Source organism: Callorhinus ursinus, unplaced genomic scaffold, assembly GCF_003265705.2.
Source record: "Callorhinus ursinus isolate GAN/ISIS: 27379988/994484 unplaced genomic scaffold, GSC_fseal_2.0 scaffold92, whole genome shotgun sequence".
Lineage (NCBI taxonomy): Eukaryota > Metazoa > Chordata > Mammalia > Carnivora > Otariidae > Callorhinus > Callorhinus ursinus.
The window spans coordinates 103257-119119 of NW_027397154.1; the positions used below are offsets into that span (position 1 = coordinate 103257).

At 58.2% G+C, this 15863-nt stretch overlaps 1 protein-coding gene across 5 annotated transcripts in view; it reads left to right on the plus strand.

The window, feature by feature from the left end:
• ARHGEF11 (Rho guanine nucleotide exchange factor 11) overlaps positions 1-15863 on the plus strand; it is an 82356-nt gene that overhangs the window by 44720 nt on the left and 21773 nt on the right. For all 5 annotated transcript variants that reach the window (XM_073888614.1, XM_073888616.1, XM_073888615.1 and 2 more), the window contains 10 exons: positions 4265-4314; positions 4923-4980; positions 5700-5878; positions 6604-6675; positions 9734-9853; positions 11278-11323; positions 11815-11891; positions 12943-13080; positions 15197-15271; positions 15487-15588. In XM_073888614.1, coding sequence (XP_073744715.1) covers positions 4265-4314; positions 4923-4980; positions 5700-5878; positions 6604-6675; positions 9734-9853; positions 11278-11323; positions 11815-11891; positions 12943-13080; positions 15197-15271; positions 15487-15588 — 917 coding nt within the window. The remainder of the gene's footprint in view (positions 1-4264; positions 4315-4922; positions 4981-5699; positions 5879-6603; positions 6676-9733; positions 9854-11277; positions 11324-11814; positions 11892-12942; positions 13081-15196; positions 15272-15486; positions 15589-15863) is intronic.

The following is a 15863-nucleotide window of genomic DNA, read 5'->3' on the forward strand; positions in this document are numbered from 1 at the left end:
GGTCACAGCCTTTGTGCTGGCGGCGGTCTCGCCTCTGCGTTGGTGGCTGCCAAAGCGGCGGTGGCTGTGGCGGTCTCCAAACATCAGACGGTGAAGTTTGCGGCATCACCGGGCCCCTCCTCCCGTGAACGATCTCCCGCAGCATGCGTGCAGTGTCTTCTCCAAGTTGGAGCCAGTCCTCTCCCACGCTGCCTCTGTGTGATCCACTAGGTTTATCCGAAATCCGCCGAGGTCATGGCCGTGGTCTTCACAGCATCCCCTCCAGGAGGAGCTCCCCTGCGGAGAAAGCATGTGCTTGGCTCCTCCTTAAGGAGAGCTCCACGTGCGTTTACATTGCACCCTGAGACCGCAGCAGTTCCGTCCCGATTCCTGCCCCCTGCTGTTTCCACATCTGCGGCGACTTCTCCAGCAAAGCCCAGAACCCCGCACAGTCCTCCACGAGGGCTGCAGTCAGCCTCCAAACCCCTGTGAATGTTGATACTTGGACCTCTTCCCACGAACCATCAATGTTCTCAACGACATCAAGGATGACGAATCCTTTGCAGAAGGTTTTCAGTTGACTTTGCCCAGATCCATCAGCAGAATCGTCTATGGCAGCTGGGGCCTCACAAAGTGTATCTGTCAAATAGTAAGACTAGAGTCGGGACGCCTGGGTGGCTCAGTCAGTGAAGCGTCTGCCTTTGGCTCAGGTCATGATCCCAGCGTCCTGGGATTGAGTCCCGCATCGGGCTCCTTGCTCAGTGGAGAGCCTGCTTCTCTCTCTGCCTTCAGCTCCCCTTGCTTGGGCTCTCGTGCACACTGTCTCTCTGACAAATAAATAAATAAAATATTTAAAAAAAAAAAAAAAGACTTGAAAGTCGAAATGACTCGTTGATCCATGAGCTGCAGAGTGGGTGTTGTGTTGGCGGGCATGAAAACAACACTCCTCTCTTGTCCGTCTCTCAGAGCTCGGGGGACTGGGGGGAGGGGCAGGTGCATTTTTTTTTTTTTTTAAGTAGGCTCTACGCCCAACATGGGGCTTGAACTCACGACACTAAGATCAGGAGTTGTCTGCTCTACCGACTGAGCAGCCAGGGGACCCTGCCGGGTATTTTGAGAGAGATCTGTTTTCTGAGCAGCTCTCAACGGTGGACTTCAGACATTCAGTCAACCCTGTTGTAAGCAGACAAGCCATCATCCAGGCTTGGCTGGGCCATTTCCAGAGCACAGGCGGAGCAGAGTCCGCATCACCCTGAAGGGCCCTGCGATGTTCGGAATGGTCAACGAGCATGGGCTTCACCTAGAGTCTCAGCGGCGCTGGCCCCTAACGAGAGAGGCAGCCTGTTCTCTGCAGCTTGGAAGCCAGACACTGAGCCCTGCTCTCCTGCCATGAGCATCCCAGATGCATCCTCTCCCGGTAGAAGGCGGTCTCGTCCACGTGGGAAGTTGGTTGGTCGCGTAGCCACCTTCAGGAATTTCTGAGCTCCATCCTCTGGGGACCCTGCTGCTTCACCGGCCGCTTCTGTGTTACAGAGACGGTTTCTTTGCCAACACCCCCACAAACCAGCCCCTGCCGGCTCCAGGCTGCGTTCCCGCAGCTCCGACCCCGGCTCGGCCTTCCCAGAATCAGGAGGAGCGTTGGGGCGTTGCTCTGGACTAGACTTCAGCAGGAGGGGCTGTGCTGGCTGCTCGGACGCTCGGTCCACACCGCTCCGACCTTGTCCACGCCAGCAGCAGGCCAGCTCGCTTTCTCCTCGGCCTGTGTGTTCACTGGAATCGCACTTTTAATTTCCTCCAACGACTTTTCCTGTGCGCTCACAGCTCGGCGGACCGTTGGCGCGAGAGGCCCAGGCTTTCGGGCTGTCAGCTCTGGACACGCCTTCCTCGCTAAGCTTCACCCCTGCTCGCCTCTCACTCCCAGCCCCGCATGTGCAACTCTTCCCTTCACCCGACGCTTCGAGGCCGTCATAGGGTTATTAACCGGCCTCATGTCCACACCGCCGTGGCTCAGGGACGAGGGAGGCCTGCGGGGAGGGAGAGAGACGGGGGAGCGGCCGTCGGCGGAGCCGTGGTCACACACACATTGGTTAAATCTGGGTGCAGCCTGCGGCCATCTTATCTGGTTGCAGCCTGCGGCGCCCCCAAACAATGACGCTAGCGCCTCAACGATCACTTGGCACAGATCACCATAAACATCGAATAATGGAAAAGTTTTAGATACTGTGAGAATCAGACTGTGACAGAGATAGGAAGTGAGCACCTGCTGCCGGACCACGGGCGCCGACGCGGGGTTGCCCCAAACCTCCCGTTTGTAAAAACCCAACAGCAGCGAAGCGCCCACTGCTGAGCACGGTAAAACGAGGAAGGAGGTCGGGAGCAGGCTAGCATTTCACACTCAGTACATTGTAAAATGGGAAGAAAAATATTGGTAGTTTTGGAGAAATAGTTGGGATTTGTTTATGGGGAAGGTAAAAGGAGAATTTCAAATTTATGACCCAAACGAGGTATGTGGGCTGCAGGAGGATGTAAATAGTTGCAGCTTGTGTGTTTGTGAGTTCCCTTGGGTCTGTGGCAGGCTTGTCTTCCTGTCTGAGGATGGAGCTCCGAAGAGATGCTTCTGTTCTCTGCTTCCCTCGTTCTCCCTGTTCCTGGACTGGAGAGATGACGACTTGATGGATGGACTGGGTGGCCAGAGGCTTGAGCACAGTCAGACCCGGACACAAAATGGCAGAAAGGTGGCTTGCCAGGGAAACCGGAGTTTTGGAAAGCGTGTGTGTCTGCGTCTGTCTGCGTGCGTCTCTGTGTACACGTGCATGCGCGTGTGTGTTTGGGCGAGGAGACACGAAGAGATGACATCTGCGTCAGCATTGACTTCACAAGAGTAACGAAGTGGTTGTTACTGTCTTTCCCTGACGTGAGTCTCCTCTAGGTCGCTGTTTCTCAGAGTGTGGTCAGTGCCGACATGAGAGTCTCCCCCCGGACCCCAGGGGGGCTGCCGTCGTCGTCCCGAGCCCACGCCCAGAAGGACTGAATCACCCTCTGGCAAGGGGGCCAGGGGACATGCCTTTGAACAAATTCCCCCAGTGATCCTCGTGCTCACTGAAGCCGGAGAACTTCTCTGGTTCCTTTACTCTGGAGACTGCTTTTTTTTTCGAAATCAGGCGAGATAGCTCTTTCCCACCTTTGGTTTCCAGGCACAGCCTAGAGTGCTTTAAGATCCTCACGAGTGCTCTTCCGTAAATAGCAGGCTGCAGACGGGGGTGTAATACTGAGTCCCTGGGTTGAAACCCAACTGGGAATGCATCTCCACTGTAGAAGCTCCTTTTAGACCAGAAGCATCTATATGTGCTTCGTGGGAGTTTTGTTTTGATCAGACGGATGCAGCTTACACATTGAGTGATCATCTGGGGCAGATTCACCGAAACACAGTCTGTATGCCGCTTGTTAGCTTGCTTTGGCTCTCGTGCTGCTTACGCTTCCTGGATGTAAACCAGACCAGGACTGAGTCATTGGAAACCACACAGCGGTCACCGGTGCTGTGGCCTCCAGCCGAGGGACAGCCTCCAGTAATGCACAGCAGGAGCTCTGAATCCTGCCCCTTTTAAAGGGAGAAACTGGGGCGCCCAGGCCGCTCAGTCAGTTAGACGTCTGCCCTCAGCTCAGATCATGATCCCTGGGGTCCTGGGACCGAGCCCCACATCGGGCTCCCTGCTCGGCAGGGAGTCTGCTTCTCCCCCCGCTTGTGCTCGCTCTTACTCTGTCTCCCAAATAAATAAAATCTGTTAAAAATAAATAAAGGGAGAAACTGCAAAGGGTCTAAAGCAAGTTAAACAGACGATAAAGGAGTGGTCACTGTCATCTTTACTGGTGTGAACCCCAGAAGGAGCCTCTCAGGGCTCAGGAAGCAGTTTGAAAACTCTGTTTTCACCCATTTCTCCCTGTTTCTCTTGATAATTACTGTTACATTGACAATTAACGTTTAATACGATAGCTCATTCTTCCCACCGGATCGTGGGACCCATCCAGACATGTTCCGATAAAGCACATGTCTTGTTCCGGAGCCAGGCCTGCCCCCCTGGCTACCAGCAGCCTGGCCTCAAGCCGGGTGGCTGGCACGCCCCCTGCAGCTCATGGGATCGTCCCCAGAGCAGGACAGGAGGCATAGCCAGCCTCTTGAGGGCCTGGCACAAAGGGCTGAGAAGACATTTTGGAGGGACTGCCGTGCAGGGTCAGGGACCTCAGAGGAGGGGGGCTGGGCTCTGCTGACCAGGTCTTCTCCCTACAGGAGGGGCAGCTATGAGAGCTGGCGTCAGAGAGGGCGACCGGATCATCAAAGTGAGTGCCCCCCCCCTTCTGGCCAGCTCCCTGCACCCTCCCGCCTTGCCCCGGGGTGGCTGGCTGCTGTGTTGGGGGCGGTGCCACGAGAGTACTCCAGGAATGTGGGGACCAGCCCCCAGGAGCCCCGTCCTTGGCCCTTCTTGACTCTAAGTAACCAAGCTTCTGGAATGGGTTTTACTTTCCCATTTAACAAACAACAGAAATACACCTAAGATGGGGAGGCTGAGACCAGCAAGCGCCCAGGGCCTTCGGACCCTGTCCCCACACAGTGCTGACCTGAGGGCCTTGCCATCTGCCACCTGCTGGGACCTGCCCGGCCTGTGGTGCCACACAGTCCTGGAGGCACTAAGGGAATCCTAGGCGAGGCCAGGCCTTAGCCCTCCAGTGAGGAGGAAGCACGCTGGGCGGGGGCGCGGGCCGAGGGCCGGAGGCTCGCATGCCAGCCGGGAAGACAGAATGTATGGCACATGTGAACGGAAGCAAAGTCCCAGTGACCGGGGGGCTCTGCGGAGCATTGGAAAGTGGCTTTGTGAAGGAGTGGCATTTGAGCTTCGGAAGGATCCCCTGCATCCATCCTGGTCACTCTGTCGTTTGTCCCCCGACAGGTGAACGGCACCATGGTGACGAACAGCTCACACCTGGAGGTGGTGAAGCTTATCAAATGTGAGTCAGAGCAGAGCCCAGAAAGGCGGCAGGGGGGCAGGTGGGCTGGGGCAGCAGGCCCTTTGACCCGGGGCCTTTGTGGGTGAGAGAGGCAGCCAGGATCATGTGTGTCGTCTTGATCCACTGGGCCTGCCCCGTTCCCTGCACACCCGTGGAGACCATACCCTGCTGCACCAGCTCCCACCAGGGCCACTCCCTCCCCTGTCCCCTCCACGGACAGCCTTCCTCAGTGGTTGCCTATTTGGGGGGAAAAGGCAAAAACATTCTGTTGGCAGCCAGGAAGACCCAACCATCGGGGCTGCCCAGGTAATCCAACAGAAGCAAGAGAGTTGAGGGAAGGGTTCACGGGCGGGTGGCCCGAGGAGGGTGGGAGGCTAGCGTCTGAGTGCCTTCTGTGCACCAGGGGCTTGAGGGAACTGAGTGAGGTGAAGGGCGCGAGGGCTGGCTGCCTCTGGGGAGGGCAGCCACGTACCTAGGTGGAATTCTGCTTGGGCATCCTGTGTGAAGAAGGGGAAGGAAGAGGTACCGGTGTGGACACAGGGCCGGTGGGCTGGAATTAGGGGGCGGCGGGGCACTGAAGTGTGGAGAGTTTTATCTGCAGAATTTTAAGCTTCGTGAAAGGAGAAGGGAGAAGACGCGCCCCCCCCCCCCTTGTAGCTTTGTCCACCACCCAGGACGACGCTCCTTGAGCAAACCTCTCCTTGTCTGTCTGCCTGCAGCCGGCGCCTACGTCGCACTGACCCTTCTGGGCTCTTCCCCCTCATCCGTCGGTGTCTCTGGGCTGCAGCAGGACCCTGCCCCAGCTGGAGCCCCCCGAGTCGCCCCTGTGGTCCCCCCGCCTCCTCCACCACCACCTCTGCCCCCTCCACAGCGCATCACAGGGCCCAAACCACTGCAGGTAACGGTCCTCGTGGTCACCCCGTGGGGAGGAAAGCGGGTTGTATCGAGGCGTGCTGGTAGGCAGAGACAAGCCAGAGATCCGTGAAGAGCGTCAGCAGAGCAAAACGAGGACTGGCTGCACGGAAGGGGCCACTCCACCCTTAGTGTCTGCCTTCCACGTGAAGGCATCCGGCCTTCCCAGCCAGCAGCGGGCAGCGTGCTTCCTCAATGGGGGGGACCCTACGGAGGCCCTTGGGGTGCCGCCCGCCAGCAGGGAGAGTGCACTCCTCCAGGCACGGACAGGGGCGTCCATTAAAGACCGCGGCCAGCCACTGTCACAAGACTGGGACACACGGACGAGTAGGGGGAAGGCTGCCTGAGGGACGAAAGGGGACAGGAGGAGCAGATGGGGAAGCACGGGCAGCGGCAGGGGTGAACCCGGACCGGCAGAGGAAGGACGAGGTGCGGTTAGGAATGGGGCCGGGATCTGCGGTCGGACAGAAGACCGAGCCAGCGGGCTGGGAACCAACGCGGAGCCGATCCGTACCAGGGGTGGTTGCCGCCAAGGCCTCTAGGAATTCAGGAGGGACATCCGGTGCCTGAAGTCTGCTGAGGAGCTGTGGGTCACTCAAACATACAGACAACCCCGACGGCTTTGCCGGCTTTTCCTGCCTGAGAACCAGCAGGTGGGAGAGAAGCTGCGAGGCAGCTCCCGCCCTCACCACTGGTCTGTTCTGTTTCCAGGATCCCGAATTCCAAAAACATGCCACCCAGATCCTTCGCAATATGCTGAGGCAGGAGGAGAAGGAGTTACAGGTGAGGTCCTGCCGAGGGCCACTGGCCACAGCCTTACTCTCGGGACACAGCCCGTCACCCCTAAACCCCAGCACCCAAAACTTGTGGCCCACTGAACGGTTGTTGTGACCGTGGGATTCATTAAAGCAGAACTCGGGCAAGAAAGTGAACAGGGACCAGAGCTCCTGGGTAATAGGTTCGAATAGTGGACACACAGCCCCGTCCCAGCAGGAGATGGAGTGGGGAGAACACAGCAGGGGAACACCAGAGCCAAGGAAGGTCTCGGGGTCTCTGGGCGGGGGGCAGGAGGCGGTGGGACCCCATTGGTGGAGGGGGTGTGGTGGGGCAGCCAAGTCCTGGGCTGGCCCTTTCATTTCCGTTCAGCACGTTTCTGTTAGTGCCCACCTCATATAAAGCATTGTTTGAGGTCATGTGGTATATAGACGTGGAAAGTTTAGACGGTTCTTGCCCTCTGCACGGCTCTATTGTAGCAGAGAAAGTTCACAGCATAGCAGGAGAGTCAGTAGGGAGACAAGGAAGAGAGCAGTCCGTGAATGGTGGGGATGCAGGGACACTTCAGGGACAGGGCTGTGTTTCAGCTGGGCCGCGACGGGTGGGCCTTCTGCAAGCAGAACAGATGAGGAGGGTCCGCTGGTGAGTGGACAGCACAGGCCAAGGGCACGGACATGTGAAACTATGCTCCTGTGTTTGGCAGGATTGAGTTGCTGCTGCATGCTGGGTGCTCGTGTGTGGGGCAGGGGGAGCAGGGCATCCGAGCAATGCGGGGGCAGAAGCTGGAAAGGTTACACAGAAAAGTGAGATGCGGAGCTTCCCTTCATGGAGTTTGTGATCCAGTGGGGTATCTGTGGGTGGATGGAGATGCATGCATATGGCATATACCACATTGTAGTAAGTGCAGATGCTTAGCAGCACAGAACAATGGGACAGACCTATCGCTCAGTAGAATAGAGTTCAGAGTCCAAAAGTTAAACCACACAAATAAGGTCAGTTGAATTTTGACAAAGGCGTCCAGACCATTTGGTAGAGAAAATCATCTTCCACCCAATGGTGCTGGACCAACTGGCCGTCCACATGCAAAGAACGAATGTGGATCCGTACCTCACACAGTAAACAGAATATAATCCCAAATAGATCAAAGACAAATGTAAGAACTAAAAGTGTTTTTTAAAACTGCAAAACTCGGGGCAGCTGGTTGGCTCAGTCATTAAGCGTCTGCCTTCGGCTCAGGTCATGGTCCCAGGGTCCTGGGATCGAGCCCCGCGTCGGGCTCCCTGCTCAGCAGGAAGCCTGCTTCTCCCTCTCCCACTCCCCCTGCTTGTGTTCCCGCTCTCACTGTGTCTCTCTGTCAAATAAATAAAATCTTTAAAAATAAGTAAGTAAAACTGCAAAACTCTTCAGAAGAAAACACAGGTGTAAATTTTCATGACCTTGGATTAGGTGGTGTTTTCCTAGATATGACACCAGAAGTAGAAACAACCAAAAAATAAATAAATTGGATTTCATCCAAATTAAAAACCTTTGTGCATCAAAGGACACGATCAAGAAAGTAAAAAGCCCGCAGAATGGGGGAAAATACTTGTAACTCCTCTGTCCGATCCAGGGCTTGTGCCAGAGTACGTACAGGACCCTGTAAACATAACGGTAAAAAGAAATCTGAGCCAGTTAAGTTGGCAGAGGATTTGAACGGACAGTGAAGACGCATACAGATGGCCGGTAAGCCCGTGGCGACTGGTCATCAGGGTGGTGCTGGTCACAGCCGCCCCGTACACCCACCGGATTGTTGGAACCAAAACAACAGAGAGTAGCAGGTGTGGGTGAGGGGAGAAATTGGGGAAATTCGAGTTTATGTCCTGTGTGCTCCTCATCCCAATGGATTCCCACCATCGCTGGTGAGGACGCCAAGTCACACGGCCGCCGCGAACGCGGTTTGGCAGCTCATCAGAACAGCACAGAGACGCTCCATCAGCCCCACTCCCAGGTCTGACCCCAGAGAACTGAAAACGTACATCAGACACACACGTGTACGCAGACATTCGTGATCCACCCCCCACCCCGGGCGGGAAGCCTGCCACACGCTTACAACACGAGAGGCGCTCAGGGAGGGGCCGGGAGCAAAAGGCCACAGGTTGTGTGAGTCCATTTAAAGGGAGGTCCAGCGTAGGCACGTCCACAAGGACACAAAGTAAATTAGTGGTTGTGGGAGCGGAGCGGGGAGAAGGTGGCAGTGACCGCATCCTGCCGGGTGGTGGCCGTGTTCCAGAACTACGTGGTGGGGGCCGTCTCTGTATACCCTGCAAATGTGTGCAGACCACTCAGTTGTATGCTTTAAAATGCTGAGGTTTATCTCATGTGAATTGTGTGTCAACAGGTTCTAAAATATTAAGTGCACGGAAGCCCAAAAGGAGTAATCTACAGGAATCCGGGAGGGCTTCCCGAGGTGGGCACTTGAGTTTGGGTTCAGTCCATTTCACTCTGGAAGGTGCGTTGGGCCTTGAAACCCACGCTGAGCTTGGAGTTTATTCTGAAGACCCTGGGATGGGTCGCAGAGGATTTTGAGCAGGGGCGTGATCACATCTCCAAGCCAGTGTTCCCCAGAGACGTGTGTTCAGTGCGCAGACATACCCAGAGACCGTCCCGCGGCTGCTGTGTGGAGTGCTGTGTAGGAGTCAGCCCAGGGAGACACGGCGGGCCACCGGGGACATGTCAGGGGTCAAAGGGTGAATGGCCGGCCTGCAGGGGGGAGGTAGCAGGGCAGAAAGAACAAGAGATGCCCTGAGTCTGGGCGCTGGGACAGCGGCAATGCCTTGGACGGTGGTTCAGACTGGACGGGCCTTTGCGTTCTGTCTTCTCGCCCCGGTTGGCATTCCGGGATGTTTCTCACCATCTCTACACCTTTCTGTTGAGCGACGGCGAGCTCCCGTGCATCTCCCGAAGGCAGAGAGCTCCCATCTCTCCTCTTGGTTTTGGGGTGACTGCCTGCTCTCGCCCCTGGGTGAGTCGTCCAGCCTCCACTAACCACCCTGGTGCCCTTCCCTCCCTATCGCCCTTGCCGTCCCAGCGGATCTGTGAGGTGTACAGCCGGAACCCCACCAGCCCGCTGGAAGAGCGGATTGAAGGTGCCCGGAGGCGCGTCACTCAGCTACAGCTGAAGATCCAGCAGGAGACGGGGGGCTTCGGGGTGAGTGCCGCGGCCCGGCTCCAGGAAGGGGCGCCGCACAGGTGGCCGCAGGGAGGACGAGGAGGAGAGCCTGGGCAGAGACTTTCTGAGCCATGCCGGCCTCGCCTAGTCAGCGTTCGGTATCTTACAAAGAAACAAAGGGCAGCAATTCTTCGCTCGGCGCCACAGGGCTGAGCACTGTGCGGGCGCGGGGGGTGGGGGGGCCCTTTCTCGTGCTCCGAGAGCCTGCAGTCGCGGCTTTAGTTTCGTTATCTGCTCCCTCCGGGGAGTGTGGCCGTTCCTGCACCAGTTTTACTCAGCACACCTCCGGTGGCTCCTGGAGCCTCTCGCGCCACAAGCAGTGTGTCTCCTTGGAGGCTGCAGGCACCTCCCATGTCAGGCACGGTAAGGGACCCGCACCGTGGAGCAGGGTCTGTAGGGAAACCCCAGGGAGGAGATACCCTTACCTGTTCCAGTCAGAGCCTCTCTTCCTGGCGTCCCGCTCAGTCTCCATCAGGCCGTGACCCTTCAGGCAAACGAGAAGGAACTCTCCAGAAACTAAGATCTCTAAGAATCATATTTGCCAAAGCCAATAAAAGTTCTTTGAGGATCATCTACTTTCTTTTTTAGACCATGCAGATCAAAATGTCTGGGAACCACAGGCTAATTAAATTTAAACTGCTCCACTTTCTGAAAGGCACATCTGTGTCATGTGGCCGATAGGCACTCAGGTTCTGAGCTCACCAGCGCTAAGACTCTGGGGCAAGTTGCTTGAGCCCCAGGAGCCCCATGTCCTCGTCTGTGAGCTGGAGAGCCCACCAGGGCCTGCCCGGGGGTTATGGTCCGAGCCAAAACGTGCCACCTTCATGGGCCGTGCGTGTTTGCGCTGCTGCTGTGCTCACGTGCTCCGCAGGTTGAGGCCAAAACACCGGCCAGGAGTTGCGGGGCTGAGCGCCAACCCTGGCATGGGTTGTCCTGCTGCACGGCTCGGGCAAGTCACGCACAGTCTCTGGGCTCCATTTGCTCACTGGTCACACGGGCCTCAGCATTGCTGAAAGCCTAAGTGAGACCCAGAAAAGCGTGCTTCGCGAGCATGGGGCACGGTGACCGTGGTTCGGTCCTTCAGAGGCCGCCCCTCCTCCTCTCCCCTCAGGCCCCGCTGGGGCAGCTCCTCAGTGGGCGCTGTGGGGCCTGGGGCGATAAACCAGTGAGTGTGGAGACTTTCTCTAAGGGCCGAGCTCCCTCTCCGGCGTTAGGGCTTACCGTCCTCCCCAGACTACCAACGAAGCAGTAGCCCCGCGGCCTGGGCACTTCTAAGGCAATGAACAGGAAAAGCCACTACTTGGAGCAGACACTGCCGACAGAGGGAAGGGCTGGCTGCGGGAAGGACCGAGTGCGGGAGAGGTTCGTGGAATGTGCCCACCCTCTGGACCTTTCTCTTTCAGGACATACCCCCCCTACATGGTGACGCCAGCCAGAGAGCATCAGAAGGTGAGTACCCCCCTCACCCCAGATCTCCAGCCCCGGTTTCCTCCTCCTTGTTCCTCCCCATGGGGCCGATTCAGGAAAGGTTGGCTGTAGTCCCTGCTCTCCAGGCGTTAGGATGGGGAGAGAAAGCAGCGTCCTCACACAGGGACAGGGCCGCGAGAGCGTAAGCTTCCCACCCTCGGGAGAGCCAGAGCGCTACTGGCATGATGGGGGTCCAGACCCCGGCTCGCCTCCCGGCCCCTGGTGCTCTTGTGACCCGAAGTGAGTTGAGCCAGAAGAGGGGTGGGTACGACTCACGGTGACAGAGCCGTGGAGTCTCGTTCCAGGAGGTGATAGGACTAGGCACAGGCCCTCAGGGAGGCGAAAGCCGGGTGTGGAGCATCTGACCCGAGAGAAACCAGGGAAGGAGGGAAGGTGGTGGCTTCGCCTTCCTGCCCCGCACACAGGCCCCCAGGCCACGGCGCCACCTCCCGTGTAAACTGTCTGCTCCCCAGGCCAGCTGCCTCTGGATTCCCAGGAGGCGGACAGCGGCTGGGACTCTGGGACAGAGCGCTTCCCCTCCCTCAGTGAGGTGAGTGCCCGCAGGGGCCAGCCCCGTCTCAAACCCCGGTCGGCGTCCCCTGTCCAGGCACCCAGAGGTCCTGCTGTGGCCGGTTGTGCCGCGGCCTCCGACCTGCCGCGGGTGCACTTCGGCCACACTTCCAGCTCCCGGGGTTTCAGTCGCTCTGCTCTGCATGCAGGACCATCAGACCCAGTGTCTGCTTTACCACAGCTCCGTCCTGTAAAAAGCCGGGCGGAGACAGCCGTGAGGACGGCAGGAGCCTCTGGGCGCGGGGGAGCAGAGCCTCAGTCTCAGCCGCACACCCAGGACTTCGGCTGCGGCCACGCCGTCTTAGATGCGCGCACGGAGCCGGCCGAGTCGGGGCGGCAGGCTGCCTCGCTCCCTCACAGATCTCACTTGAACAGCTCATCTTTTCTGGAGGGTCGGACGCATTTCAGCTTTCGGCTTCACGTTCCCTTCCAGCTATTGTCTGCCTACACGTAGAAGCTGCAAATGTAAACTTGCAAAGTAAAAGTACGAGAGGTCGGAAGAAGTCATAACACCATCAGTCAGATGTCTGGTCAGCCAGGCTAATTAACACATTTGAACTCTAATTTTAAACAATAGTTGGCATTGCATTTCCTTACTGCTGCCGCCTGTCCATGGAGGACGGTGAGCGTACGTGCAGGGATCCATCTGTGGGAAAGACCCCCAAGAAGGGGCGGAGGGTCTTCGGTGACCCACAGTCGACGTATCCTAAGGGCTGGTTGTCTGGGAGGTGGCCTGGCTTAGAGGGGACGGCTGCGGGCTGGGCTCAGGTGCCGGGGCTGCGTCCAGGGAATACCCCAGCGCTGGGTTCCCGGCCTTGAGCAAGTCTCGCGACCCGTCTGAGTGGTCGTTTTCCTTGTGTGAAGGGTGGGAAGGGAGTGGGATCTGCCTCAGAGCGCCATCCTGAGCACCGAGTAGGGTGCCGCGCAACCAAGGGCTCTGCGTAGCCCCGGGCATGCATGCGTGCGCCCCTGGGCGTGGGCATTACCAGACCAGCTGAGGGGCACTTTCTGGATGGGCTCTGTTCCTCCAGGCGCTGATGAATCGGAACTCGGCGCTGTCGGACCCTGGGCCGGACAGTCCCCAAACCTCGCCTGTGATCATGGCCCGGCTGGCCCAGCACCACCGGCGGCAGGGCTCGGATGCACCAGTGCCCAGCGCCAGCGACCAGGTGAGGGGCCCAGAGCCCCCTGCAGTTCTCCCTCCCCTCCTCCAGAACCAGCTTCCCCGGGCCCGGCCAGGAATACTCAGGCTAAACCCCCTTTAAGGGAGACTTTGTCTAGAGAACGAAAGTGAGGGAAGAACATGGTATGAACAGGCACTTGAACGGGCTCCGTGTGAGGACACGTGAACACCTCCACAGGGAAGGGACGTGGAGGAGCAGAGAGCGTCTGTGTGGAACGGCAGATAGGTTTGTTTGGTGTCTCCAGAATACTCATGTTCAGTTTTTTCTTTCTTTAGCAAAATCCTTTGTCTTACACAAAGTCTTACATTTGGCACGCTAATATAGGAACCAAATGAAAGCTCAGCTACCCTGGGACCAGCCCCAGCCCTGTCCGCCCTTCAGGGCGCTTCCCTGTGGCCCCACGGTCCTGAAAGCCTGGTGTGGACGCCATGCCTACAGGGGTAGACTAGGTGCAGGGGAGCGTCAGGAGGAGCACTTTGGGCTCAGTGCAGAGGCTCCAGCTGTTGAGGGGATTGCCTGACGTTGTGGAGCCAGAAGCTGGGTCACTGCGTGTGAGCAAGACGGCGAGAGCTTCCGGTTTTGAAAAACAGCGTTTTTTAGTGTTCACCGGCCCCCTGCCCTCCCCGGGGCGCTGCGGGCCATGGCTCAGGCACATCCTGCTCTGGAGCGAGGGCTCCCTCGGGCGGCTGATGGGAGCAGGTGTGGAGTAACTTGGTCATGGTGTCCTTTCTCCCTTTCTCTGAAAACTGTTGAAGTTGTTATCTTTGAACCAAAGGAGCGGCCTCAGCACGGCCCCAGTTTCTGAATCGTAATCTGTGCTGATGGGGGCGGGGCCGGGGGCCGTCCGGGCTCAGCACAGCAGGTGGACCCTTTGGAAACTCTTACTTTCTGTTGCATCACTGTACGACGTCTAATTTTTTTTAATAATGAGCGTCTTCTGCTTTCTGTAATCAGAAAAACTGCGTATTTGTAAAGCCTTTAAAAATATCCTCCCCCTTACAACAAGCAAAAACCTGGTATTTTCAGGTTTCACCCCAGAGCCAGGTGGAGCCTCAAGTGGCCATCTCGTGTCCCCTGGGGGCCCCATGGTGTCACGGGACAGGGGAGGCCCGGGATGTGGCCTGCCTCTGTGTTCAGCCTCTGCGGGCCTCACTTTTTCATTTGCCAGTGAGTGCCAGACTCTGACGTACCTTCTGGGTCTCGGGTTCTGTGTGTCTCATGCTGAGCGTAGGGTCCACAAATATCCAGGAGAACAGGATGAGTGAGGGGCAACCAGGAGGCGCCATCAGGTGAAGCTGCTTGAGTGAGTGGGGTGGGAGGCATCTGAGGCCTGGGAGAGAGTGGGCGTGAGTGATCCACGTGGGCTCCAGAGCAGGGTCCTTCCTGGGGAATCCCGGGAAATGAGGTAGACTGCGTTGAGTGGAAAACGTAGTTGGGAGAAAAGGTCTGAAAGCCCAAGGAACCTTCAGGAGAAAGCTTGTCCAGGGAAGCATCTGGAAGGCCTGTGCAGTATGAACACTGTCATCATACCTAATCTTGGCACACCAGTTAGGCCCAGCTCTTTAGTAAAATTGGCACGAGGAAGGAAACCACGCCAAGAAGGCTGGATTTGAGACAGGTCATGGAGATCCACCAGAGACCCTTGAGCAGGCCACGCTGGGCAGAGGTCAGCTCCGTCCCCTCCGTCATCTGCCTCCGGGAGGCAGAGGTAGGCCCCGAGCTGTCCTGTGACAGAGACCGGTCCCTGCAGGCGCTGGCGCATGCCATGGTGGGCGCGGGCGTGGCTGCCGAGGGGACAGCAGAGCCCCAGCCCCCCGTCGCAGGAGGCGCCGCCCCCCAGAGCTTTCGCAAACAGGAAGAGCACGCCTTCTCTCGCTTCCCATGCCCGCGCACACGTGCCCCGGCGGCCCCGCCCGGGAGCACTTGACTTCCACAAGTGGAAATCGTGGTTCTTGCCTCTGAGATTTGGGGGAGGTGGGGAGATGCCAACGTTCTCCAGACCCGTGTGGTCCTTCCTGCCACGCCATCCCCACACGCGTCGTGGAGGGCTGGGACGCCTGTCCCGTAACTTCTCCTCCCTGTGACCGGCCTCTCTCCCCAGGGCACAGACCAAAGCCCGAAGCCTTTAATTATTGGCCCAGAGGAAGATTATGACCCGGGTTATTTCAACAACGAGGTAACGGTTTCCTGGTTTTCTCCTTTCGTCACGGTCACACCAGCTGCTGTTGACTGGAAGCAGTTGGAGCCGCCGCGGCCGTGAGGGGGCACGGGGTGGGCGCCGCAGCTTGTCGGTCTGGGGCGGCGGGGGCCATGGGGGCCAAGCTGCAGCAGACCGTGCTCCTGTGCCCTGCGTCCACGCACGGCAGCCGCCCCCGCCCTTCTGCCCTGCAGAGCGACATCATCTTCCAGGACCTCGAGAAGCTGAAGGCACGGCCAGCTCACTTGGGCGTTTTCCTGCGCTACATCTTCTCTCAGGCCGACCCCAGCCCGCTGGTAAGTCAGGAGCGTCGTCTTGACTGAGGCCCGCTTCTGCCCTCGCTTCTGCCTCTGCTCTCAAGAGAAGTCGGACCCGCGGGCAGCGGCAGGCAGCTCGGGGACAGAGACAGGGCCAAGAAGGTGCAAGATTAGCAGGAGGGACTGCGTGTGGTGTGGGGCGGGGCGAGGCCAGGACACCTGCCGCCATTCTCGGTCCACTCGGAGGACACGGTCTCTCTCGGGTAACACTGGGGATTGCAGACCCGCGACGTTACTGTGGGGAGGCTCAGCAG